Source organism: Acartia tonsa, chromosome 6 (assembly GCF_053477335.1).
Source record: "Acartia tonsa isolate MP-2025a chromosome 6, ASM5347733v1, whole genome shotgun sequence".
NCBI lineage: Eukaryota > Metazoa > Arthropoda > Copepoda > Calanoida > Acartiidae > Acartia > Acartia tonsa.
The window spans coordinates 12,290,335-12,318,138 of NC_137265.1; the positions used below are offsets into that span (position 1 = coordinate 12,290,335).

The 27,804-nt window shown below is 32.3% G+C and overlaps 1 protein-coding gene across 2 annotated transcripts in view; it reads right to left on the reverse strand.

Moving 5' to 3' along the window:
* Positions 1 to 27,804, reverse strand: part of Cmtr1 (Cap methyltransferase 1) — a 30,072-nt gene continuing 2,268 nt past the window's right edge. The window contains exons 3-33 of one of the 2 annotated variants that reach the window (XM_080163516.1): positions 27,005 to 27,094; positions 25,587 to 25,647; positions 25,247 to 25,318; positions 24,804 to 24,882; positions 24,499 to 24,572; positions 23,997 to 24,091; positions 23,313 to 23,404; positions 22,899 to 23,011; positions 19,576 to 19,651; positions 18,645 to 18,735; positions 18,276 to 18,380; positions 17,578 to 17,669; positions 16,838 to 16,904; positions 16,082 to 16,164; positions 15,578 to 15,709; positions 14,587 to 14,703; positions 13,707 to 13,814; positions 12,769 to 12,855; positions 12,143 to 12,211; positions 11,591 to 11,678; positions 10,708 to 10,777; positions 5,255 to 5,399; positions 4,880 to 5,012; positions 3,693 to 3,816; positions 3,302 to 3,389; positions 2,768 to 2,821; positions 2,327 to 2,405; positions 1,780 to 1,864; positions 1,268 to 1,319; positions 980 to 1,033; positions 1 to 761 (exon numbers count right to left, since the gene is read on the reverse strand). In XM_080163516.1, coding sequence (XP_080019642.1) covers positions 702 to 761; positions 980 to 1,033; positions 1,268 to 1,319; positions 1,780 to 1,864; positions 2,327 to 2,405; positions 2,768 to 2,821; positions 3,302 to 3,389; positions 3,693 to 3,816; positions 4,880 to 5,012; positions 5,255 to 5,399; positions 10,708 to 10,777; positions 11,591 to 11,678; positions 12,143 to 12,211; positions 12,769 to 12,855; positions 13,707 to 13,814; positions 14,587 to 14,703; positions 15,578 to 15,709; positions 16,082 to 16,164; positions 16,838 to 16,904; positions 17,578 to 17,669; positions 18,276 to 18,380; positions 18,645 to 18,735; positions 19,576 to 19,651; positions 22,899 to 23,011; positions 23,313 to 23,404; positions 23,997 to 24,091; positions 24,499 to 24,572; positions 24,804 to 24,882; positions 25,247 to 25,318; positions 25,587 to 25,647; positions 27,005 to 27,094 — 2,735 coding nt within the window. In that variant the 3' untranslated portion in view covers positions 1 to 701. Of the gene's footprint in view, positions 762 to 979; positions 1,034 to 1,267; positions 1,320 to 1,779; positions 1,865 to 2,326; positions 2,406 to 2,767; positions 2,822 to 3,301; positions 3,390 to 3,692; positions 3,817 to 4,879; positions 5,013 to 5,254; positions 5,400 to 10,707; positions 10,778 to 11,590; positions 11,679 to 12,142; positions 12,212 to 12,768; positions 12,856 to 13,706; positions 13,815 to 14,586; positions 14,704 to 15,577; positions 15,710 to 16,081; positions 16,165 to 16,837; positions 16,905 to 17,577; positions 17,670 to 18,275; positions 18,381 to 18,644; positions 18,736 to 19,575; positions 19,652 to 22,898; positions 23,012 to 23,312; positions 23,405 to 23,996; positions 24,092 to 24,498; positions 24,573 to 24,803; positions 24,883 to 25,246; positions 25,319 to 25,586; positions 25,648 to 26,066; positions 26,107 to 27,004; positions 27,095 to 27,804 lie in introns of those variants that run through there. The other variant, XM_080163517.1, reaches the window with a different exon arrangement.

A 27,804-nucleotide genomic window follows, 5' to 3' on the forward strand; every position in this document is an offset into this window, starting at 1 on the left:
TTGAAAAGAATCATGTTTATTTGAAAAATAAGTTTTTTAATCACAACAAATTGAATCAATAATTTACATAATAATTTAATATTACATTTGTTATCATAAACAAGAACTATTACTTTCAATTCAATAGTTGCAAAGCTTTATAAAAAAAATAAGCAAAAATATAGGGAAATAAGGTCTATACAAATAAAGTAATACCCGAAGAATTGAAAAAGTGTAAAAAATACCTATAGACACTGGTATTAAAACTAAATTCAACAGTCACCACTTTGGTGATTTGTAAAGTAGCTTCGACTCGAGATACACATTTTTATAAAATAAAATAAAGTTTAAACTTTCACATTATGGTCCTCTTAAGTAAAGATATTCTTTTAGTTAAAGATAAAATTTAAATATTGTTACATTAGAATTCTTAACACGTTTGAAACTTGTATGATTAGACTTTATTACGTTTGAATTAGAGAAGATTGAACTTTTTGCAATATTACGCAATTAATAGGTTGGGCTCTTTGTATGTTTCCATTTAAACTTAATTGATCTCTTTATATGATTGAATTTGAACATATTTGAGCTCTTTTTAAATTTAAATAAACATTGTTTAGCTCTTTGTATGTTTAAATTTGAACACAGTTGAGCTCTTTGTATGTTTTCAAAATAAATCAGCATAACAACTCTAAAATCTACTTGTCCGCTTGAATTAACTACTATCTTCTTGAACTGATGAATTGTAGGAAATCATCTCTTTCAATTCCTCTACCAGAATCCTAAACAAAATAATTAATTTTTTTAAACATAATTTCAAGAAACTCAAATGTTTGGCAATGCATTGGCCCAAAAAAGGCGTAGCTCATTTCTATGGATAGTTAGAACTTTAAGACAAATGTCGTGTAATCAAAGAGTTGGTTGTCTTTTATATTAATAAATATGGGTTCAAGAGAATATTTTAAATGATAAAAGTATCAAATGTGTGTGAACCATTTACCTGATAAGGATTGGTAAAGTTCCAGACCAATCTTCGTTTGTGACTCCAATTGAACTGAATATTAAATGGATTTGTTAGATTATTAATTTTGTCAACATTTCAACTCTAACAATCATTATTGCAAAGAGAAATTTCTTTGACTATTCAAAGAGGATACCTAAGCTTTTAACTGATGATTAAGTTTCTAAATATTTAAAAGCTTGATACTATATAAGTGATACAATGAGATAATTTTTTGAGCTAACAAATGACAAAAATCACACCCTCCCTAGTTAAAATAAAACTTACGTTGGCAATGCCATCTGTCGGCGTTGTATTGTACTCACAAGCAGAGCGTGTCCTAAACAATTTTAAAATTAAAAGATTTAGGTACTTATTTATATAAATACTTTCTTTTTTAGAATAACAAAAGTATTTTACACGTTAGGTAATTATTTAACTCTTAATTTTTCAACAGATTAAAATCTTATTCAAAGATTGACGAATTTTCTATATTGAAAACGACTAGGTATCCTTATAATACAGTAACAGGATGTTTGTGTGTTTGTCTGTCTATACAATAGGTCCTGGGAAGGTGACCACCAACCTTCCAAGAAAAATCGCCCCTAGAAAAATTACCCTCTCAAAAATTTTTTTTTGCTTCTTTTTGTATCTAAAACAAAAAAAATGGGTTATCGAATTCAACTCCCTTCTCTTTAAATGCCCCTAGGGGCCTTTATGGGCCTAGCCGATAGTGTTTTTAAAAACACAAGTAAAAAAGGAAATAATGTGTATAAAATTTAAATAAAAAATTAACTTACATTGTGTTGAAAAAATATTTCATTTTGGTTGATTTTGAGTATCCAATAATATAAGGATCCTTTACATGTCTGTATAAGTAGATACCTAAAATAAATTAAATATATAATAAAGTAACTGGATGTGTGTTTGTCTTATCTGTCAGCGCTATAGCTATTTAGAGTATCCAATATAAAGATCCTTTATACACGTGAATAGATAGATACCAAAATATAAATTATACATGATCCTGTTTTATTCAGTAGTAAGGTTAATGGTTTGTCCATTAATATCTCACCAAATTATTTTACCGATTGGAAAATCTTGTGGAAATGCCCGACTTAAAGAGTAGCTGCGCTAAAGAATAGTTAGTTATCTCATCAAATTATAGACAGCTTTCCGCAAATATTAAAATGAAAAATAATAAGATTTAAACCAGTCTTGAAAAACCCGGAGGGTTGAAGGCCCGGGATAACAAAACTGGTATTAATTTAATGATTTTCATTTTAATATTCGGTTCTAGTCCTGCGTATATTAATCGGTTTCGAAGCCAAACTGGAAATATTTTACCTTTGACAGGAAAAAATTTCTGGCTGCCGTCCGGGTCTGGCTCTGAATTGGTAAAAACCTGGCAAATTCCAGGCCGCCCCTAAATGATATCTTTATTAGTAGCGAAGCTTCTCAACTATTACGGCATGTCTAGCTGTCTGTCCGTCCGGGTCAGGCTCTGGATTGGTAAAAACCTAGCAAATTCTAGGCCGCCCCAAAATAATAATTTCATCTGGTCGTCCCCTAACCACATCTTCATTAGTAGAGAAGCTACACTTTACTTACAAGTTTAGATACGGATTGGAAAGTTTTGGCGGCTTTTAAAATATTGATTGGGTTATACAATCTAGCATTTATAATTATCGTCCATTGTCTTATACCTTAAAAAGATGGTTGTCTGTTTGATTTTGCCTTTGGACAAATTTTTTTTGAAAAAAAAGAAAAACAAAATAAAAGTCATACCTTAATACTTTTCTCACTGAGATGCGGCCATACGGAGTCATCAGTTACAATATCCTATACAAATAATAATACAAAAAAACCTCCAAATAATTTGTAAAATTTCTTATAAATCTTAATCGTAGCAAGTAATAGCTTATGTTGTGCTAAAAAAGTGGCTATATCATTAATAATTTAGTGACTTTAGACTTACAAAGAGGGTTTCACAAAGTACAATATCAATTTTTGATGATCTCTTCTTTAAAAGGAAACATGTGGAGCCAACAAGCGAAATAAATCTAAAATTATAATTGCGGGGAGGATGAGCCCCTAAAATCACGAAAAAAATCCGCTGATTTGTCTAATATTTGTTGGGAAGGAAAGGGCAATGAAGTTTAAAGTAATCTTAACCCCGATTTTCTCCTAATATTTTTTTTGTGTACTATCCAATCCGAAATCCAATCCAATTGCTCTTAACCTTAAATGGTTTATGCCATTTAGAAGGACTGACGGATATTTTCGAATTTATTATAGAAAAACCTTGCTACAAAATCTTACCTCTAATTTGAACATATTCTTTGGTCTAAGTCTGACTAGCTCATGTTGGCTGGGCTTGTTCATCACTTTCAAAAATATTTTTATCCGCCTAAAAAATATTATTCTAATTGTATAACCACGAAGAAAATACCACCTAAATACCTAATGAGGGTCATTACCAAGCTAGATATTGTCTAAATTTAAAACCTTTAACTTGACAAATCATGTATCTTTTATTGTGCATTTATCACATAATTTGTGAGTGTTAAAAGCTGAACACAATCTAAACTTTGTAAACCGACTTGATAAGACCATTTCATCAAGAACAAAATGGAGGTCAACGCGTGTAACTGTCAAGATGTGCGGGTGCCGCTGAATCTTAACTATAAGACGAAATTTTAATAATTCTTACCTCATTCTTTCAGTGAGGTGAAGGTCCCTGATATCCTGGCCCGCCAGGAACATCCCGTCCAGAACATGGATACTCATCACCTTCTTCTGGGCCTTGCTCTCCCCCTTCATCTCCCATAGCACCTCTACAAATAATTTTAGGTTGGGCGGGTGCAACATGAAAAAGTAATAATTTCTAATAAGTTGCCATGATGATACAAAAAATTACCCCTTCTGTAGTGTAAAAAAGTGGTTAAAACGTTTGAACACTTAACCTAATATACCTATCATTCTATTTCACTAAAGTCCCCAAGTTGCAAAGCCAACAAATAAGAAAACGTTATTATAAAAGTTTGGGGACTTGTGTTTAAACAGTCCATTGTACCCTCTTTCTCTGAGCCATAACCCTATCACGTATGGATATTCTTTCTAATGAATTATGTGTATACTAGCGGCTACGCCCCTAGAGGCCTCTAGGAGCACTTGAGGAGGAGAGAGTCGAATTTAATAATTCAATATCTTATTTTAGATTTTAAAAGAAAAAGTTAAAAAAAATTTTGAGGGGGGCGAATTTTTTTTTTTTTTTTTTTGGGGGGGGGGGCGCCTTCCCTCATTTTTAATGTTAGTTAAAAAAATAAAATTAAAAATTTTTTTGGGGGGGTGATTTTTCATTTTTTGGGGGGGGTTAGGGGTGTCCCACCCCCCAAGAAAATAGTTATAAACCTTCCCGGGACCTATGAGAAGCTACCCTGTTAAGGAGAACCCGATCGGTTAAGCGGTTAGCGAGATCCTTCGGTACAAACATACAAACACACAAACACACAGACATCCTGTTACTTTATTATAAGGATGTCATAAATCATGCAATGACGCCAGTTTCTTCTATAAATAAACTGTATTTTTGTTTAGATAATCTAACCCCTTAGGTTCTTCTTTTTTCATGGAAATCATAATTTTTTCTTGAGACCTACCTCACCTCCCTCCCCGGCCCCTTCCTCTTAACAAAAACGTAAATTATGTTTAGATAGGTTTTTTTTAAAGGATATTTGTAGTTTTCTTGAGACCTCCCCACCCATCCCACCCCCCCTTAAAAATCTCTTAACACAAACGTCAATTGCGACTGAAAAGGATGAAAAACCAACGAGATCTAATTGAACAAACATACAAACAAGAAGACATCCTACTATTTCTAAAAGTTTGGCAACTCACCGACAAATAGAAGCGTTTCAGCAGGCAGATCTACTCGGCAGTTTGAAACAGAATTGAGCAGCTGCCACCTCCCATTACCTCCCAGAAAGCTGACTCGCTGTCGCCCCGTGCTTGCGATAAAGGTTCTGAATTCCTGAAATAATGAAATGTGTAATTAATTCAATGGCGATTGTAATCTAATGAATTATAATTTTTTTATTGATATATCAATATCAAAATCTCTGAATAGTCGAACATTTTCCACTGTAAAACATTTTATAATTATAAAAATTATACCTTTTGATAACACAAGGGAAAAAATTGTACAAAATTTATATAATTTTGGTTATAAAATTATATAAAATGGCTGACGGAATAGTTAAAGGACAACTGTACCTGAAAATGGCTGTCCCTGGAGGTTGGCTGGGCCCCAATGACGACATACCTCCAGTCATAAATAGATTTGATATGCTTGTTAAGATCTTCCAAACTGTTGAGCTGTATCTCCTGTTCTTGCAGGATATCTGTGTCCCGTAATAATCTAAATAAAGTTCAACAAGATTAGTCTTTATGAAAACATTTTTAAATAAAAAGACGCACAAACCCCATAATATTTACAACGTGTAGAAAGTATTCTATGATACAATCTAATGAAAAATTTGGGTATAGTTCCTTTCGTAACATCGCACCTTATGGGGCGATTTTTCGTATTTTTTACAGTAGCTTTACTCCTATTTCTAGCCCCTGCGGGGCCAATTACTTAACCCTGAGGGGCAATCACCAGCCCAATATAACCTAACCCTAATAAGCCATTTTAAAAATACGACGAATCGCCCCTTATTGGGCGATGTTACGAAAGGGACTCTACTATTCCCAAAAAAGACAGACACACACACATCTATCTACTTTCATAGTTAGTCATCCACTTAAACGATGAAACAACTGAAGTAATTTTGAGCCAAAAAAATGAAAATCCAATGAAAGTTAGCCAAGATATGCAAGTTTTTAAAAGTAAAAAATGATTTATTAAACACCCCAATAAAGTCAAAGTTACAATAAGTTGAAAATATTGAAAATTTTAAGTTTGTCCGCCATTTTTTTTTTGTTTTGTCTTGTTACATTTGCTCATCTTTTTAAAAAAAATTTTCTTGGTCAAACTTTTACTTAAAGACTGATCTGCAAAGCTGCACCTATACTGAAGTTTTTTCTAGAGCAAATGATTTAATAACTTGTTTAATTTGACCGTCCAACTTTCAAAAAATTTACAAAAAATCAATCAAAAATTTGCCAGTTTCAATTTGTGTTTTGTTAATAATGTACATGGACGAAAAAAAGTAAGATTTTATTTCAAATTTAATTCTATTTTGTTATTTAAACTGCCCTACTTTGCATTTAATTAACCTTGTATAAACATATATCCTATTTATTCACTTTATTTGTTATCAATGTGTAACCATAGGGAATTTTAATTCTTTTTTTTATATGTAAAAATGCCTATAAAACATATATTAAGTAATAATTGACTTAAAATGCATATTTTGATAAATTTTAATTGCTATTTTTTTGTTTAGTTCCTGATGATGAGGGCAGTTTTGCCCTCGAAACGTTGAATAAATTTAAAAATTTGATGCCTTGAGTTTTTCTGTCTGAGGATTTTACATGTTGGGTCCGTTAACCATTCGTCTTACTTATCAACCAACCCTGTGACGGCCCAGTGTATCACGTATGTGATCCGTGTGAAGAACATCCTTGTGTAACTGTGATTTTAGAGTCGCCCCCCACCATGATGTCAGCCTCTCAAAACAACCCCATGGGCGACCAGACGCAGCAGACCATTCGGTTTCGATCACAGCCCCCACCCCCCCAACCTCAAAATATTCAGGATTTTAGTTCTGTTTGGCTAACCATTGATAACATTCTTAAAAAGAAATATCTTAGAACAGTAGATTGTCTCAAAAATTATTCCCAAACTAAGTCGCTGATTAATTTTTTAAAAGACTGTTTAGTTAAAAAAGTCTTTCCAAAAACATTTGAAATCAAATCAAACGTCGATAAAAGATTTTCTTCTAAAGCCCAAAATAAAATGAAAAGTCTTTTTACCAGTGTACAAACTGAACAATTGAAGTTGTCTATAAAAGAGCATCACATATTGGAATGTGAACTTTATAAGAAATTTTTAAATCTAAGTAGTGAAGTTTATCTTTATCTTGAAAGCTCTGAAATTGTTATTGTAAAAAAAGAATTAGATATTAGATTATCTAAGTTTCTTCTAAGTGAAAAAAACAAGTATAAGGCAAAACTTTTTAATCTACAAAATGTGAATAAACAAGATTTTATTAGCAATGAAATAAAACCTGCTGAGTCTGACAATAACACAACTAAAAAACGTAATCGCAGATTTATAAAACGTTCCAAATATAGGAGAAAAATGAAAAGGTTAAGTCAAAAACCTTTAGATGATTTGGTCATTAATTATTCTGACCATGTTTTAACATCAGATGAAATTTCGCTTTTCAACAAACATTTAAATTTCGTTCCTTTGCCAAAAAAGCTGAATATTACCAACTTAAATTATGATGTTAAGAGATTCTCTAGGTCAATGAGATGGAGGGAAGCCATTGATTTAAATCCCGATATTTTTAGTGAAAATTCTGATACAAATAATATACCAGAATTTAGCGTTCCTGTTAAAAAATTTAATCTACCTTCATGTCAGCCAACTAAAACTTTGTCTAATTTTCTGTATGGAATTGAAAGTGATTTAATGTTTAATCAAAAAAAGAAAGTCTTTCCCAATGTATCAAAAGGGGAAGAAATTGCCTTAAAAAATTTAATTGACAAACAAAAATCGGGTCACATTGTTTGTTTAAGAGCTGATAAAGGTGGTGCATCCACTATAGTAAATAGAAATGATTATATTTCAGCGATTGAAGGTGAACACCTCAGCTCAAAAATAACCAATCAGGATGGATCTGTTTTGTCTGTTTATAGACAAATAGATCAAGTAATGGTGAAAGTACACTACAACAGAATCAAGGAGGCCTTAGAGGATGCTGTTGTAGACGAGACTATTGACAAAAAGCTGGCTGACCAACTTTTGCCTGACCAACCAGCAGAAGCGCGAGGTTATGGCTTAATCAAAGTACACAAAGGTGTAGCAGAAGGTAAAAAAATTCCGCCCACTAGATTAGTGATAAGTGGGTGTTCCAGCAATACTGAAAATCTAAGTAGCTATTTAGATTTTAAAGCCAAACATATTCCCCCAATGCTTGATAGCCACATTTTAGATACCCCCGATTTACTACGTTTTCTTGATCAGCAAAATGAAAATATGGACCAATCAGAACAGGCTATATTGGTCAGTATTGATGTCGAGGCACTTTATCCTTCAATTCCTATCAATGAAGGGATACAAGCTTTTAAAGAAGCTTTAAGTGATAAGAAATATGGCGATTGTAATGTATCTATTCCTTTTTTAATTATGTTACTATCTTTTGTTCTAAAATTCAACTCGTTCATATTTAATGGATTGTATTATTTGCAAGAGTGGGGGACAGCCATTGGAACAAAAGTGGCACCAACATATGCCAATATTTTCATGGGAAAACTTGAATCCCAATTACTCACAGATTGGAAAGGCCGTCCCCCCTCTTGGTGGAAACGCTTTATTGATGACATTCTTTGTTTGTTTGTAGGAACAGAGGATGAACTTCTTGATTTTTTAAAATATATAAGTACATTTCATAACACTATTAAATTTACATGTGAATATCGTTTAAAAGATAAAATTGTAAAAACAAAATGGAAAAATGGCCAATTTATTGTTGAAAATTTTCCTATTTTAAATATTAGGCCCAGATCTGTTGATTTTTTAGACTGTAATATTTGGATAAATGAAAATAACAAATTTGAAACTGACCTTTTTGTAAAGGGATCAGATCGTGTAACCTATTTAAAGCCTCAAAGTGCACATGCACCATTTGTTACAAAAAATATTCCTTACAGCTTAGCCTATAGATTAAAACGAATTTGTTCTTCAAATGATAACTTTGTAATTAGATTAAAAGAACTTGAATGTAATTTATTAATTCGTGGATATAACTCTAAAGTTATAAAACATGCTTTTGAGAAAGTAAAGATTATTTCTCGCACACAAGCCTTACAAAAAGTTGTTCATGTAAAAAGTAACAGTAGACCTGTGTTTTGTTTAACATATGACCCTCGTATTGATTCTGTATCTAATTCTATGAAAAAACATTTCTCTTTAGCAAGTAAAGATCCAGTTTTTAAAAAAACTTTTCCTCTGATGCCAATGATAGGATATAAAAGAGCAAGAAATTTAGGTGAACACCTAATTCGAGCCAAGTTATATCCTACTCAGAGATACAACTTAAGAGAAAGAAATGGATTCTTTAAATGTAGCATAAGAGATATTGGTTGTAACCTGTGTAATCGTAGTCAAAATATTTCTGAACATGTTGCCAGTTTTTCTCAAAAAAAGTACCCAATCAAGTCAAATATTAAATGTTCAGATAATTTTGTAATTTATTCTATTCAGTGTAAACAATGTCCAATGCAATATGTTGGACAAACTTCTAATGCTGCCTCTGTTAGATTTAATGCTCATTCTTCGGATATTTTAAACAAAAAAATTTCAAAGCCAGTTGCCAAACATTTTAACAGTAGAAACCATTCATGGTCAGACATGGTTTTTACCCCTTTTGAAAAACTCCACAAAAAAGATAAAACTCTGTTGGATATCAGAGAAAAATATTGGATAAGAGAAAAAAAGACAGTTGAACATGGTTTAAATATAAATTCATGACAATTTTATGTACCTTTTTGCTAGTTGCAATAAAAAAAATTTTTTTTGTTTTGTCTTGTTACATTTGCTCATCTTTTTAAAAAAAATTTTCTTGGTCAAACTTTTACTTAAAGACTGATCTGCAAAGCTGCACCTATACTGAAGTTTTTTCTAGAGCAAATGATTTAATAACTTGTTTAATTTGACCGTCCAACTTTCAAAAAATTTACAAAAAATCAATCAAAAATTTGCCAGTTTCAATTTGTGTTTTGTTAATAATGTACATGGACGAAAAAAAGTAAGATTTTATTTCAAATTTAATTCTATTTTGTTATTTAAACTGCCCTACTTTGCATTTAATTAACCTTGTATAAACATATATCCTATTTATTCACTTTATTTGTTATCAATGTGTAACCATAGGGAATTTTAATTCTTTTTTTTATATGTAAAAATGCCTATAAAACATATATTAAGTAATAATTGACTTAAAATGCATATTTTGATAAATTTTAATTGCTATTTTTTTGTTTAGTTCCTGATGATGAGGGCAGTTTTGCCCTCGAAACGTTGAATAAATTTAAAAATTTGATGCCTTGAGTTTTTCTGTCTGAGGATTTTACATGTTGGGTCCGTTAACCATTCGTCTTACTATTCTGTAGGTATGACATTAGCCAAAGATTTCAACGAAATGTTTCTACTGTGTTAACCAAGTAGGTTTGAAGCCATTTAAACAAGGGAGGGGACACATCAACAAAACAGTTGTCCTCCACCAAAAAAAAAATATGTCAATTTTTCTTAACTCTATAAAATATCCCACACAGAAATTTTTACTTAAGATACCTTTTCTATTTTTCCAGTAAACAAAGGATGATAATCTAATTTAAATCTCATATTACAATAAACAAAATTACCCCTTCTGTAATTGTACATTAAAATAACTGGTGAAACGGTGAATACTGTAATTTTTGTGCCAACAAGTGATAGATCGTGTTTATTAAAACTTTGGGTACCAGAATAATTTCCTGTAATATGTATTATTTACCTTAGTACCATTCTGTGTGGCTCCTCTATCCGTGGTTTTATCCGTCCCCCATCCGGTATCTTCCAGAACTCTAAATATATTTTATTATTAAGGAGCAAATAGATAGAGGGTTAAGTTTCTGGTAAAATCCGTAAAGGTTATGTGTTATAAGTAAAAAAACAGTAGTAGAACGATAAAAATTTATGTTAACTTAAATTTTTTTTTTGTCTATAGTTCTTTTCAATAAGAAATACACATATTTAGTGAATATTATCGTTCTACTACTATTTTTAAGCCTTAAAACACACACCTTTACGGATTCTACAAGAAACCTACCCCTCTCTTATATTGACATTCTGTCGATATAATGATCTATAGCGTCATTGATAGCTTGAAGATAGCCCATTAGGGCGGGACACACCACGAGATTAATTTTGGTGCATCTCTGAACCAAATATTGCTTAATTGCTGTGCATGATTATATGGTCACACGTCCTTTAAGACAACCAACCCTGTGATTGCACAATCTTTGGCTGGAAGTGCAAGGTAATGAGTTGCTCCTGTTTTGAGCCTAGGCATTCCCCCTGCACTAACAATTTAAGTCGCACACTAGACATAGCAGCAGTTGGAACCACCCTAAACGTTGAAATTGTTTTACAAACTTTCTCGTAAATAAAAAAAAGTTTCTTGTATTTTTTCAATTCTTGTTATTGATAACAAGCATGCCATGTAACAAATATGATGATAAAACAAGATTACTTTTCATGAAAAATGATGTCTTAGAAATAAAAAAAAACATTAATGTTCATTCATAAAAAAAACATAAAACTAATAGAACGCTAAAACTTACAAACAAGAAAAAAACGCCTTTTAAAAAGAATAGAACTATGAAATAAAGACTCACCAAGACTCTCTTTCCTAATGATTGCTTGTCTTTTTTCATATAAACTTCTGTTCTTGTAGAATATTGCAATCTTCTCCAAACCAGTCACCTAACAAATTAAAGGTTTAAACTCACAGGAAGGGAGGGGACATTTAATATTTATAAATTAGTTTTCTCTTTTAGTTTAGGTAACTTATTAAATTTAAATAGAAAAGGTTGACTAGCCCCCCAACATTTCAAAAAAATAATTTTTTAAGGAGGGAAGGCGTTAATATTTTTCTAGGGGCGATTTCTCTTTAGATGTTGGTGGTACCCTCATTTGTAGTAGTTAAAAACCTTTTCAGAGAAGCTGCCCTGTAAAGGATAAGCATATCGGTTTAGCGGTTAGCAAGATCTAATTCAGTTCAACACACACACACACACACAGACATCCTGTTACTTTATTGTAAGGATGACTGATAGGGGCACTTGAGTTATCAGTTCAACAGTTCGCAAGGTCTTTCGGTACAGACAGACTGAAACATCCTGTTGTTTTTATATTAAAGAATACATATTGATATAAATTAGAAATACCTGATTTTTTCCAATGGTATTATTTGATTCTATCATGTAGTTGATAAAATCTTGATCCATTTCAATAACCTTGTGTCATAAATAACTAACTATATAGATAAAGTGTTTGGTTACCTACTTATGCATTTGCTAGACTTATGCAAAATTATTACTAATAATAATAAAAGCGGCAGCGCCACCAGCACATATAGCCTCTGTATTCGATTAAAGGTGGGAGCGGGCAGAAAAAATACCAAAGACTATCCCAATACTTAAAAATTTGGGGGGAAAATGGCATAAAACTATCCCGTATCTTAATTGAAGCTTCACTAAAACGAAGAGGTCAACTGGTTCAGTGATAACGAGATTTTAATAAAGATACAAAGAAACCTTACAACTTTATAAAATACTAGAGGCTACGCCCCTAGAAGCCTCTAGGGGCACTTAAGGTTGGAGGGTGACATCATCCCGTTTTAAATTTTAGTTTCAAAAGAGTAAAAAATAATTTTTGGGGGAGGGGGATGAAGACACCCTCCACAAAAACAGTTTAAAACCTTCCCAAGACCTATTATAAGCTACCCTGTAAAGGAGATTCATATCGGTTCAATGGTTAATATAGTGATAATCTATCTATAGTTATTAAATGCCTCTTGTGGTACTATTTCCAGAACATCTTTGTTACTCTTAGTTCTTCCCAACAGATCAAACTTTAGATCCTCCAACATACAATTCACCTTAATTATACAAATAAATTACGAATGATTATTAGCATAAGACTTTTGGTAGATTTTTTATATGATTTTGGAGGATTTTTTACAAAAACAATTTTGGTGATCTGGCTACTATAGCCGATTCAGAGATCCTATTTTTTTTTTAAATCCACATTCCACATTAGGTTTAAGATTTGCTTTAGGCATTATGTTTCTTTTTAAATGCCAGCGGCTAGGCCCCTAAAAGCCTCTAGGTAAACTTTTTTCTCTTAGAATGGTGTGGAGTTATCCTACTTCAAAATAGTTTAAAACCTAACCAGAACCTTCAATTTTAAAGAGAACCATATCGGTTCAGCAGTAACGAGATCCTTCGGTACATTCAGACACAGATCCTGTAACTTTTATATATGGACCAGAAGCTACGCCACTAAAGGCCTCTAGAGAGAGGGGGATTAGTCGACCCTGCACATTCAATTTTAGTTTTCAAAATAAAAAAAGTTTATGGGGGGGACATTGGGACGGAAGAGTTACACTCCCAAATTAAGTTATTAACCTTCCTTTGACCTATAAGAAGCTTTTCTGCGCTACTCATAAACAAAAATGTAAATTTTGAGCAAAAATATCTGTTTTCATGGATTTTCAAGTATGGCTTTGTAACCGATCAAAATCCACTGGATTAGAACCGGTTCTTGGCCATACTAAAAATCAATGTTTAGCATAATATATATTACAGACTTTTTTCCCCAAAAAATAAAATAAAAATAATAAAATTAATTCCATTTTTGTTGGTTATCTTTTAATTTTTCATTATCATTTATCATTAATATCCGCGGAAAGCTGTCTATAATACGATACAATAAATATCTATTACTTACCTCGTATAAATACTGAAGTACATCTTGAGCATCTGACCTCTTCCATTTACACACAATATAGCGTTCACTATTGGCAGGTCGGGAGGTGTTTGGCTTGTGGATACAAACCTAGATGATAAACAAAATTACCCCTTTCTGTAGATTTTTTGGAACCAACCAATTAAAATTCATTGATCATTTTTCAGCCAACGAATATAAGATATCATGGTTTTAAAACTTTGAGTACCAGTGTAATTAACAGTCCAATGTCCCATCCCTTTAGGTTAGGATATTGTAAGATATATTAATCTTTAATCGAAAATCAGTCAGACTACCATAGATTTTTATACCCAATTATGGTTCATAATGAAGGGAATATTGACAAGAAGTTTATGCCGTGTATCTTTTGTAGGAGCCGAGAAAAACTTTTGTAAAAAGTAAAAGCAGCTAAAGGCTGCTTAAATGCAGTCGGACGGCTATGGATCTTTTATACTTAATTATGCTTTATGAGTTCATATTAATGGGAATGTTGACAAGAAGTTTTAAAGAAGCCGAAAAAATCACGTTTCTCCCTAAACGTTTCAGACAGAAATACATGCATACGTTTATACCTGTTTGAATACCTGAGGTATACAATACCTACATAGAATAATATTTAAAATAATATTTATACCTGTTTGAAAGATCTATACATAAGTTATACAAGACCCACAGAGAATAATATTTATACCTGTTTGAAAGATCTATACATGAGGTATACAAGACTAACATAGAATAATATTTATACCTGTTTGAAAGATCTATACATGAGGTATACAAGACTAACATAGAATAATATTTATAACTGTTTGAAAGATCTATACATGAGGTATACAAGACTAACATAGAATAATATTTATACCTGTTTGAAAGATCTATACATGAGGTATACAAGACCCACAGAGAAAGGTGTGAAGAGATCAAATAGTTTGCAGACAAAGTGTCCTTGTTCTCGTACTATTGCTAAGGCAACAATTATCTAAATAGAATATAATATATAGAGCAGCTACGCTTCTACTAAATATAAAAACTAGCGGCTACGCCCCTAGAGGCCTCTAGGGGCACTTGAGAAGGGGAGAGTCGAATTTGATAACCCAATTTCTAATTATAGATTTAAAAAAAAAATTTTTTTAAAATATTTTGGGGGCTGGAAATTTTTTTTTTGTTTTTTTTTTGGGGGGGGGGGTGCCATCCTCCCCATCCTTTTTAATTTTAGTTAAAAATTCAATTTTTTTTTTTTTTGGGGGGGAGGGGTATTTTATTTTTCATTTTTGGGGGGGTTGAGGGTGTCCCATCCCCCAAGAAAATAGATATAAACCTTCCCGGGAACTATGAGAAGCTACCCTGTTAAGGAGAACCAGATCGGTTCAGCGGTTAGCGAGATCCTTCGGGACACACAGACAAACAAACAGACAAACATCCTGTTACTTTAGTATAAGGAATCAAGGATAAAGTACAAAATAATATGTTCTACTTTGAAACTGTTTAAATTAAAAGTAGTGTATTCAAAAATGATAGGACAATGGACAATAAACGAATCTATCCTATAATTTTGTGCCTACATGGTTAAAAAATGTATGAAGAAAGGGCTGTAGATTAATTTGACTGTCCTTAAAGTAACCAGGGAGGAAGGGGACATTTGACTGTAAATTATACTGGTGCCACAAGTCTTTAAAACATGAACTCACATTCTTTGGCTCAAAAACCTTGGGTACATATATCTTATCTTCATTGACGGGTTAAAACTTTTGAAAACTAATAATTTTAACCTGCAGAGGGGGTAATTCTGTTCATCGTCATTTAATAAATACATCAATATATCGTCCATTGTCTTATCCCTAGTTGCTACATACCTGGCACAAGTATAATTGTTTGGACAATATTTCTTGAATATTTTCATCTCCCTCAACAGAAAATCCGCCATCCGCCATCATGAAATGTACTCCTTGACCCCCCGTACTCTTCAGTACATACCGTTCCAGCTCCTAAATATGATTATTATAATACCTTAATGCTACCTATAGGCTTCGCCCCTAGAGGCCTCTAGGGTGAGAGGGGTTAACTCCACCTTAACACTTTTATTTTAAAAAGAAATATAAATTTCTTGGGGGGTATTTTTTAAAAGGGCGATTTCTCATGGGAGGGGTTGGTACTCAACCTAAAAATATCTATCAATCTTCCCTTGATCTATAAGAAGCATAACTGTAAAGGAGAACCATGTGGGTATGGCGGTTAGTAAGACTTCTATAAAGCAAAAAAATAGCGGAGCAATACCTGTTGACATCAAAATAATCCTGACTAAGGTAAGCATAAAATATTTTATAAGGTTTTAAATCAACAGAAGAATTCTAACGTACCTTCATATTATCTGTTCTAAAAATATTTCCATCCCCGTTGTAACCATCTACTCCGTAGTAAGGTTCAAATCCCTCGGGGGGACCTTAACATAGTATATCAATAAGTTAAACTTCAAAGCTCGACAAAATCAGATAGTTTTAATATTGAAAAAATATTTCCCCAATCCAAATTTTTTTTTTGTGAAAATTTGTATGCATTATTCTTTTTTTATGTTAGTGAAAAATGTGTGAGTGTGGCCCCTTTTTACTAGCCTCAGGGGTTCGTAACAACAAGCGATGCAGACACACGGACGTACCTTCACTCGTTATAGATCAGCTGCGCTGATCTGTTTATTAACATTAACCAATACAGGATTCAGTTTAGATGTTTATTGTAGGAAAGTGGCCAAGTTACTGTTATTTACAATAATACCTACATGGATTAGGTATAGAGATAAGCAAATGTAATCGAAGTACTAAATAAAGCATAATCAAAATGGTTTTATACAAAGTTGGCCCCATCCTGGAGGGCTGGGGCCATAAACTACAACAATCCTTTGACAAAACATAATAAAGATTAATATTAACCATTAGCAACACAGCTGTACAAAATAATGAATTGATATCTACACAATGGATCCGCCCCTAGTGGGAGGTGATTAAACAGAAAAATAGGATTAGAGCTGAGGAGCGAAGCTACTCTATAAGCCCGACAAAGTGAGGTCGTACTACAAAAACATCAAAGATTCTTATGGTTTATTTTAAGAGTATCTTTACCTGCATAGAATTCCTCCAACTTGAAATCATGTTTTCCATCCTTTAAAGTGAATCCGAATCCTTTGGCCTGATATATATCTCTTTCGGGATTGCAAAAAATAAGACCAATCTATTTCAGTAGTACCCACAGTTTTATTATCACGTTACGTTAGGTACCTTATTTGTTAGCTAAAACATTTTACTTAATTTTCATAGGTTAGTTCAGAAATTGAAGTGCCAAAACTTTCCAACCAATAATTTACATCTAACAAAGAGATAGTCTTGTTAAACATAATTTGGGATGAATATCAACTTACAGTATAATGTTCCCTCCCTCCCTGTAATTAACAGGTAACAAGGATGACAACATCCATAAAAGCGCGGCGAAGTTCTGATACGGTAGGACAAACGAAGTGTCAGAACTGAATAATCAGAATATAAATGTATAAAAGTCGGAACAAAATTGTATATAAAGTTGTTGAAAAACTGCTCGAATACAGGATATTTTTAAAGGACATAGCAACATTTTTAGGATTTAATTATAGAGATGCTTTGTTTATAACATTTTACACGCTTTCGAAAATTTACCTAACTACTACAGGAATCGCCATGCAAAGTTATGTATCGAGAGGACAATTTTAACCTGTTTAATTTAACTAAAAGAGCCAACTGTCCGTGACTTACGGACGGACTGACGGACCGACCCTAATAATAGAAAAGCTTCTCTTTTAAAAAGTTAGCAATCCTGATATAATTCCTGCCTGCCATTTTTTCTTCCATAGAACATATTCAGAGAAGCCGCCAGGTCCGGCACACACGTCAGCAAAGTATAGAGGCTCGGTTTTATCATCAACTAGAAAAGTTTTTTTATCAACTATCAAAGTTTCATGGTCAACTAGAAAAGTTTTATCATCATCTAAAAATCTTACATGAAATGTGAACGTTTTTTTTCAACTAGGAAGGTTTCATTATAAACTAGGAAAGTTATATTATCAACTAGAAAAGTTTTACTATTAACCTGGGAAAATCTTTTTTCAACTAGGAATATCTAATTATCAACAAGGAATTTTTTTCATTTTTCAACTAGGAAAGTTTTATCTTTAGTTAGGAAGTTTTATTATCAACTAGAAAAGTTTTATAATCAACTAGAAAGTTTTATTATCAACTAGGAAGTTTTATTGTCAACTAGAAAAATTGAAAATTATGAAAGAACAGGACAAAACTTTTAAACAATCAACGTGTGTTCATCTGTCGCAGTTTGTGAAAAAACGTTAAATCTAGCAGCGTAGCTTCTATACTCTGATTATAACTAAACAGTATGCCAATCACAAGAACAATATAAACACAGCAAAATGATTTTTGGAACAATAGGCACGATGTTATAAGTATATCCTTATAAACTATAGAATTTTTAAAAATGAAAACAGTATCAATGTATTGTTTATATATAAATTTTTACCTAAAGATTTATTCTGTTCATCCCTGGGGTCTGTGAACATAAAATTGAAAACAGTATCCATGTTTGCCATCTTCATGGCAGCTCTGTTCTGGAATATTCCTTTACCTGGAATAAAAACTTTCAGAAGTATTCGACAAATAGAGGCAAAAATATTTTAACTAAGAAATACCATCCACTGACTATCAAAGGCCTCGAGAAAGTCAAACATACAATAAATTGAAAATATTTTACAAAGTCAAGACACCTTCAGAACAAGATCCTTATAATAAACGTGTGAGTTAAGGTTTTCTCAAAGGGGGTCATTTTTTGCGTACGACCCCCTAATGCAGTTTATCATAAAATTGCTTTGTAAAAATAATATAAACCAACCTATTGTTTCAAAAGGGTTTGATCTTGTTCTTGCTTTCATCATTTCGTGAGATTCCAACTTGTCAAACACTGACTTACAACTCAGAACATCCTGTAAAAATAGATATATTATAATTTCAATGTTGCACTAGATTTTTATGTACTCTGGTAATGCTCGCAGCTGGCTAAAATAGCGATACCCCCCATCCTTTTCCTTTCCCCCAATCCCTCCCCTCGCTGAACGAACTGACCAATTAATAAGGTCTATATTAGCAAGCTAAATTGAAGACACATTTTCCCGTCAATATATCCACGTATATCACATATCCATTTCATTAAAGTAAATAATCATCAAGACAAAATGCATTTTTGTTCTGCAAGCTCAATTTGTGACATTATTTATGTGTTACTATTGGGTGCGCTACTGGCATCTAGGGACTATGTATTCAAAGGGGTTAGAAGGGTGAAGAAAATAGTCTAAAACCATCCGAAGCTTAAATATTATACCATAATGGGACCTATAAAAAGCTTCCATAAAATAGAGAACTTAATCGATTCAGTAGTTATCGAAATCTTATGCTACAGACAAAAAAATCTTACTACTTTATATAATAGGACAGTTAATTGTATAACAAGAATTATATGGGATACAACAATGGACAATAAATTAACCCCTGTACTGTAAATTAAAATTTCTAGAGTTTGGACAATGAAGGTTTCTACAGTTCAATAACATTTTATTAGAGTATCCAAAGTTTTTGAGCCAGTGAATGTAAGATGCTGAGTTCTTGGAACCAACATAGTTTAATCATAATACAATGTCCCCTCTCTCCAAGACTTTAAAGTAATAAATCCAGGCCACCTATACTTTAGTTTATCTAAAATATTAATATGCTAGTATTGCTGCGCTACTTAATGACTTACTTGTTCTTGTTATTATTTAAAATCTTACTTTCAGAACTTCCGGATCACAGAATCTAAATTCTCCACTGATATCCTCGTTTCTTCGTCCAGTTTTTATCCAACTCCTGGTGTAAATTATATAATTTGTAATTTCTGTGCGAATATGGTGATGACAAATGTCGTTTTGATCCTTAGAAGATCAATGAATGAAAAGGTTTCGCGGTATTCCATTGTTTATAACATGTTTGCCGCTAAGACAGGCTAAATTCTTTTTATCTCGGTTTTAAGGCTTAAAAATAGTAGTAGAACACGCTTTTCCTCAACAGTTTAGCGGATTTAAAACCAACACGCATCAAGCGGTCAATGGATCTTATAAATATACACATTTGCTGAATCAAAACTGGTTTTACCTAAATTGTATCTGCTCCTTCTTCGTGTCTATAGTATTTCAAAGATTTTTAATAAAAATATGTGATTATTTGACTTTAAAATAACCTTTAATCAAAAATCAGCTTATAGTTTAAAGCTTGTAAATATAATTTTGTCATATTTGTTGAGGCTTTAAAACAATATTTTTAACACTTCAACACTGCATATTTAGGATGTATAACAGTGGTTATTTTATGCATTATTAGTGATATAAAAAGCACTAATCCTAATAGATTAGATACTTAGCCGTTAATACACAAAAGTCTATCTTTTCTGTTCTAAACCATTTTGAATTTTATATGGATAAACTTTTGATATAATGAAACAGTAAGTAGGTTAATATATGACACGAAAGGTTCATTAAAAAACATTACTTTAAAAGATATTTTGAATACACTTCATTTACTATTTTATTACTTAATAGTTACTAGGTAAAGTATATGCTTTTTAAATTTAATTGCATTAAAGTTGACAAAAATTTGATAATGATCATCTGATATGTTTTGTATGTAAACAGTATGTATTTTATCTGTAGCTTAAGATTTCGATAGCTGATTTAGTTCTACACTCTAGGAAAGCTTCACATACATAGGACCCAGGATGGGTTCAGGCTATTTTATTTTTAGATTCAAGTCTCTGGATGATTTTTATGTCTTACCCCTTAGAAAACAGACCAACTAAATGCTAGGGGCACAATCGCTTTTTTTTATATAGAGATATATATAGTATATTTTAATTTAACTTCAAATTAATGTCTGGTGTATTAAAGATTATTTAGCAATTGAAAACAATTTTTATTTAATTTTGTATCTTATTTAAGACATGGCAAAACCTTTTTCAAATGTGATCATAATCTACATAGGTCAAAGATTTTGGTCGTTGTGGATCTATAATTAAAATTAAAAAAAAACAAGACTTTTTCTGATGCTTGATTTTAATAGTAAAGATTTTCTTTTTTAAGGATTGGTCTGTCTGTCTATAACGGATAGCTCTTATCATTAATTTAGGCCTTTTATAATTGTCCTATTGATTTCATACTTGGCATGGTTATTCCTTTAGTAGTAAGGTACGATTTAGAAAGCATAGCAATTCTACAATAAGTTTTAAACCTTTTTGTAATAAATACTACAACAAGGTACAACGTTATAAACGAGGCACATCTATAATAAAGTCCTAAAAATGTAGGAATGTCCTTAAACAGTATGTTGTATTTTGCAACAAATTTACTTAATAGTAAAACTATTTAATGTATAAGAACTATTTAGTTTTTAACTAATTAGACTATACTTATTAATAACTTTCCTTTGATATAATCAATTAAATGCCTAATTTCTTCAACAATCTATTGTTTATGTGTTTGATAACTTATACTATTGTGTCTTTCATACAAAATTCGAGTGTTTAATTGCTTATTGTTTCTATATAAACAAGGATGAAAACATCCATAAAACCAAGCTATGAAACTGTAGGACAAAAGAATATTATTAATTGTAAAGTTTCAGAACTGAATAATCAGAATATAAATTTATTAAAGTCTAAACAAAATTATGAGTAAATTTTTTTATAAACGGTTTAAATACAAGTTAGGGTTTAAGGACATAATTACATTTTTAGGACTTGATAAAGAGATGCATCGCCTATAACATTGTACTTTGTTGTCCTAGGAATAAGTATCCCAAAATTCAGTTCAATCGGATAATTTTATCACATAAAAATATGTTGTTTTAATTTATTTTAAATCAACAGTTTAAATTGGGCGTTCGGAAATTCTGGTAACGATTTTAGAGTAGCTACACTTTCTCTAAGTTGTACCTAAATACTACAGGAATAACCTTGCAAAGTTTGAAATCGATAGGAAAATTCTAAATTAACGGAAAAAGCTAACCGTTCCACTAAAAAAGCTAACATTTCCACCTTCAAATCTAACTTTTACTGACGGACAGACGGACGTACGGACGGAAAAGAAATTATAGAAAAGCTTCGCTTTTAATAACAGTAAATATGTTGTAAATCAATTCTGTCAGTATTTTTAAAAGCGAAGCTTTTCTATAATTAGGGTCGGTCCGTCCGTACGTCCTTCACAAACGGATAGCTTTTTTCGTTAATTTAGGCATGTTAGAGATGTCATATCGATTTCAAACTTTGCATGGTGATTTCTTTAGTAATTAGGTACGATTTAGAAAGTAAAGCAGTTTTCAACAAATTTACTTACAATTTTGCTTCGACTCTTATACATTTATATTCTGATTATTCAGTTCTGATACTATATAAGTGTTAATGTCCGTTTGTCCTACAGTTTCAGTGCTTCGCTTTTATGGATGTTGTCATAATTGTTTAGTTAAATGATATGTTGATTTTTCATTACTGTTTTTACTTTCTAAGTTTAAGATTTCAAGGTATTTTGAAGAAAAAAAGCATTAATTAAAACCAGAAGGTACTGCCGTCGACAATTTCATGAGTTATAATTAATCTACAAAAAAAGTTTTTAAAACAACTACTGCTTTCATGTGTTAGAGGTAATATACATTTTACATCAAAGGCTATTTTAAAGTCAAATCATCACACATTTTTAGTCAAATTCTTAAAAATTCTATAATCCGGAAGAAGGAGCAGATACAATTTAGCTAAAACCAGTTTTGATTTTGCAAATATGTCTATTTATAGGATCCATTGACCGCTTGTTGCGTGTTGGTCATAAATCCGCTAAACTGTTGAGGAAAAGTGTGAGAACGATAATATTCACTAAATATGTGTATTTCTTATTGAAAAGAACTATAGGTAGACAAAATTATTTTTTTAAAGTTAACATAAATTTTTATCGTTCTACTACTGTTTTTTACTTATAACACATAACCTTTACGGATTTTACCAGAAACCTACCCCTCTCTTTATTTTTCAATTAATCTATGAGAGTAATTTTGGATAAACAGGTTAGAAACCCACCTGAGTTCTTGTAAACTTGGTGAAGGCTGGGTATTTGTGGGTAACCATAGAACAGGTTCTCTAACTTCTATTGGCTCTGGGGTCCAATCCAGGGTTTCATCTGATTCTAAGCCCTAAAAAATAATATTAAATTAAACAAGTAATATTGATAAAGGGATAAGACAATTAAAGAGCAATAAATCTTACTCCAACTTTTTTTTATACCTCGTTGATTTAAGTGAAGATTATGTCAAAACTGAGTTATGTAAGCATCATTTACCTGAATTGAAACAAAGTGACAATTATCAAACTTACCTCAATAATGTGACCTAGACCCCTTCTTCCTCTTTGTTGTGAGGCAGACACAGGTTTTAATCGATTGAGAAACCTTTAATGATTGTTGTGACAATGTCAAAGATTTATTTCATTTCATACCTCAATGATGTGACCTAGACCTCTCCTGCCTCTCTGTTGTGAGGCAGACACAGGTTCCAATCGTCCTTCTCCAGCCTTACCCAAACCAGTACCTAAATATTAAATCAAATGTGAAAATGACAAATTGTGTTATTACCAAGGACAATGAATAGCACAGCAAGAATGTTTTACCTTGATGAAATAAGAACATTAAACCAATACACAGTAAAAAAATTAAGAGTGTTAGTGATTTTCTTAGGAATCTCTGTGCTCACTTGCTGTTGAACCGACGTTACATACTTATCAAGATGCCTCGCCACTAATTAAACAATTTTCCTTCAAAGTGCCTAATCGAGCACAGAAAACCCACCCTCTTTATTTTGAGATTAAAAATAAGGGGAGTTATTTGTTCAATAAACATAAACATAAACTAAACATAAACATAAACATATTTTTTTAGGCATAAAAATTGAACATAGTCATAAAATCAAAAAAAAAATATAAAATACAAATAAAATTACTATAACAATAAACAACCTAAATCCTATTCAGTTCTGCCCGGGTAACCATGAATAGATCACTAGGATCTGTCTACTTTGCCCAAAATATATTAAACAAAGGTATCCTGGATACTTCACTTGAGGTTAGTTTAGGTTATATTGGGTTAAGACACCTTATTTTCAATTAATTTATTTTAACATTTACCTGATTTATAACCCATCTTGGCCATCATCCTTTCCGCCTGGGAACTGTAGCCACCAGAATTGCCTGCTTTAGAGGAATCCCGCTCCCCAAAAGACCTAAATGGATAGGCCAATAGAAGATAATTACTCTTTCATAATATTTTCTAGGATAGCCCCATAAACAGGAATTACATCAGCGAAGTATAAGTAATGCAAATGAGAAAAGTGCTACATAAAAAAACATAACTTTCAGAATAGATTTACCTTGAGACAAAATAATCACAAAACCTTTCACATGTGTTTGATATTTTTAAATCTTTTTGTAGCAATAGTGACAGTATAACAGACCAAGTTAATTATGAACCATATTATCATTATTATAAGGAATCTTCACAAAAATTATTGCTTTCTAACTAGAATAGCAGCCGAGAAAATCACATTTACTAACTGACGGTCAAACAGACAAAGTTAATTACAGAGTAGATTCGCTACTAAAAATCTTGGTAATAAAGTGTATGACTTACCCATTTTTGTGTTGATTATTATGAGATCTTGCCATAACACCTCCTCCTTGTTCTTTACTATGGAATCCATTGCCCTTTCATTCATAAATGCATTAGTTAGGTAAAAAAGCTTATTTGATAATATTAGTCATAATTGTATGTCAAATATCAGTTTATTAAATTCATGCTAGATAGCTAAGGTAGCTTGTTAAGTTTTTTACTCCTTAAAGTCAATCTATAAACAAAGAGTCATTAATATGTAAATATGCAATGTCTAATAAAAGAATTATTTTTTGTATTTTAACTTTTGTATAATGCATGTGTGCCTGTTTCTGATGGGAAAAGTCGTCTTCTGTGTCACTGCTAGAGGTGGAGTCAAGTGTACGGGATAACAACGCGGCATCTCTAAACATCAATCAATCAATTCACCAATCAATCAATTAATATATAAGACGAAAATCGCGACGATCCTTAATATCAATCAAACCAATCAGTCTATTTATTTATCAAAAAATCATTTCATTTTACTACTTAAGTTCAGTTAGGAGTTTGGAATAATACTCGCATAATTGTACGACTACGTGCATCTATTAAATAAAAGAACAGGCGTTATCCTATTAAAATTTCTTTTTCAATTTAGAAAAATTTGGTACCATTAACGTGGTGTCGGCCACCTTCGCCACAACGAGCGGATGCGCTACGAGTTATGCCACAGTCGCTGGTATGTATGTTGCTGTGCATAATAATATCTCTGCGACGGGTCTCCTACCTGTCAACAGAACCTTCATCATCACAGAACGAAGCCGAGGAATTTGTAGAAGCCTGACTAAATCTTCTTCCCCTTCAAGCAAAATTATTATTTTATATTAATTTTAATGAATCAACAAGGATCGTAAGGGATAAGACAATAAACGAAAAATTAATATACATTCCCAATGACGATAAATAAAATCAACCCTTCTGTGTGATTAAAACTATTGGTTAAAAAATAAAAGTAGCCAAAGTTTTATATAGATACATCATACCAGTGTTAATTCCATTCCAATATCCACTCCCTCACTGTAAATATTTCCAAATCCCCATCATGTATAAAAAATAAAATTTTGTGCCTTGTTTCTTCAGCTTCACCATCTCCGCCCATCCGGGGACGCTTGAATTCTGCTCCAAAACCTAAATAAATAAAATTAAATCTTTAAAATAATTTTTTTGAACAAACCCAGCCCATAGTTTTTGGCCAATAACTTTTTGTATAATTTTCAGTAAAAAGTCCCTCTATCCCTGGCATGCGCCCCTAGCATCCAGGAGGAGCACTTTATTTGAAGAGATCATGAAGACTAAGAGGCAGACAAATAGCATAAAACGCTACCCACACTTATTTGTAAAATAAAATATTCTAAAACCACCTCAGGAACTATAAGAAGTTTCACTATAAAGAAAGAACCATATCAGTTTAGTGGTTACAGGCAAAAAAAAGCTTATTACTTTATAGAAAAGGATACCTACCTTGAAATCCCATTTCTGTTGAGTAGCTGCCCAGGTGTCCCTCTCCTTCCTGATCATCTTGAACATGTATCTATCTATCTATCTACCTTGAAATCCCATTTCTGTGGAGTAACTGACCAGGTGTCCCTCTCCTTCCTGGTCATCTCGAACATGTATCTATCTATCTACCTTGAAATCCCATTTCTGTTGAGTAGCTGCCCAGGTGTCCCTCTCCTTCCTGATCATCTTGAACATGTATCTATCTATCTATCTACCTTGAAATCCCATTTCTGTTGAATAGCTACCCAGATGTCCCTCTCCTTCCTGATCATCTTGAACATGTATCTATCTATCTATCTACCTTGAAATCCCATTTCTGTGGAGTAACTGACCAGGTGTCCCTCTCCTTCCTGGTCATCTTGAACATGTATCTATCTATCTATCTACCTTGAAATCCCATTTCTGTTGAGTAGCTGCCCAGGTGTCCCTCTCCTTCCTGATCATCTTGAACATGTATCTATCTATCTATATACCTTGAAATCCCATTTCTGTTGAATAGCTACCCAGATGTCCCTCTCCTTCCTGATCATCTTGAACATATATCTATCTATCTACCTTGAAATCCCATTTCTGTTGAGTAGCTACCCAGATGTCCCTCTCCTTCCTGATCATCTTGAACATGTATATATCTATCTATCTACCTTGAAATCCCATTTCTGTTGAGTAGCTGCCCAGATGTCCCTCTCCTTCCTGATCATCTTGAACATGTATCTATCTATCTATCTACCTTGAAATCCCATTTCTGTTGAGTAGCTGCCCAGATGTCCCTCTCCTTCCTGGTCATCTTGAACATGTATCTATCTATCTATCTACCTTGAAATCCCATTTCTGTTGAGTAGCTGCCCAGGTGTCCCTCTCCTTCCTGATCATCTTGAACATGTATCTATCTATCTATCTACCTTGAAATCCCATTTCTGTGGAGTAGCTGCCCAGGTGTCCCTCTCCTTCCTGATCATCTTGAACATGTATCTATCTATCTATCTACCTTGAAATCCCATTTCTGTGGAGTAGCTGCCCAGATGTCCCTCTCCTTCCTGGTCATCTTGAACATGTCCTGACGGAGCCTCTGAAAAACCTGCAACAAACCAGAGTTTTTTTTCCAAAATTGCTTCAAAACTGATTAATATTAGAAGCGGGTCTCAGCCATACTGAATATTCATGAATAACATCGTATTACAGCAAAAATTCCAAGAATATCAATATAAAAATCTGATTTTAATCTTAAAATCTTTTTTTCGTTTTAATATCCGTTGTAAGTTGTCCACAAAATATAATTGTATTATAATCTGTGAAAATTTTACTTTTTAAAACTTACCCAGGTAATTAAAGAAAAAGATATTTGTAATCATAAACTGGGTGGCTCATTATTTATGAAAAAAACATTTTTCTGCATGAGGTCTCAGATTTTGATAAAAACTCCCAGTCCCCTTCATTTGGTCATAAAACTAAGGGCTGGGTGATTTTTAACCTTTTTAATCCATTTAAAGTCCGATTTTTCACGCATTTTCTCACTGTGGTGTTTTCACAATGAAAAAAAAGGCATTTTTTCATGATTTTCAAGTTTAAAATTTTTACATTAATTTTTAACTTACATACATGTTTTATATATCAAATTAATCCCCCAGATGGGTACAATATAGAATTTGTCTTTAAAATCACAAAAATCAAGAATTACAGGGTGTCCCAAGAAAAATGTCAAAACAGGTTTTTTAAACTTTTGACACTGTCAGGAAACGAATTTTGCCAATTTCTTGCCTTGAGAGTGAATATCATCCATTTTACAAC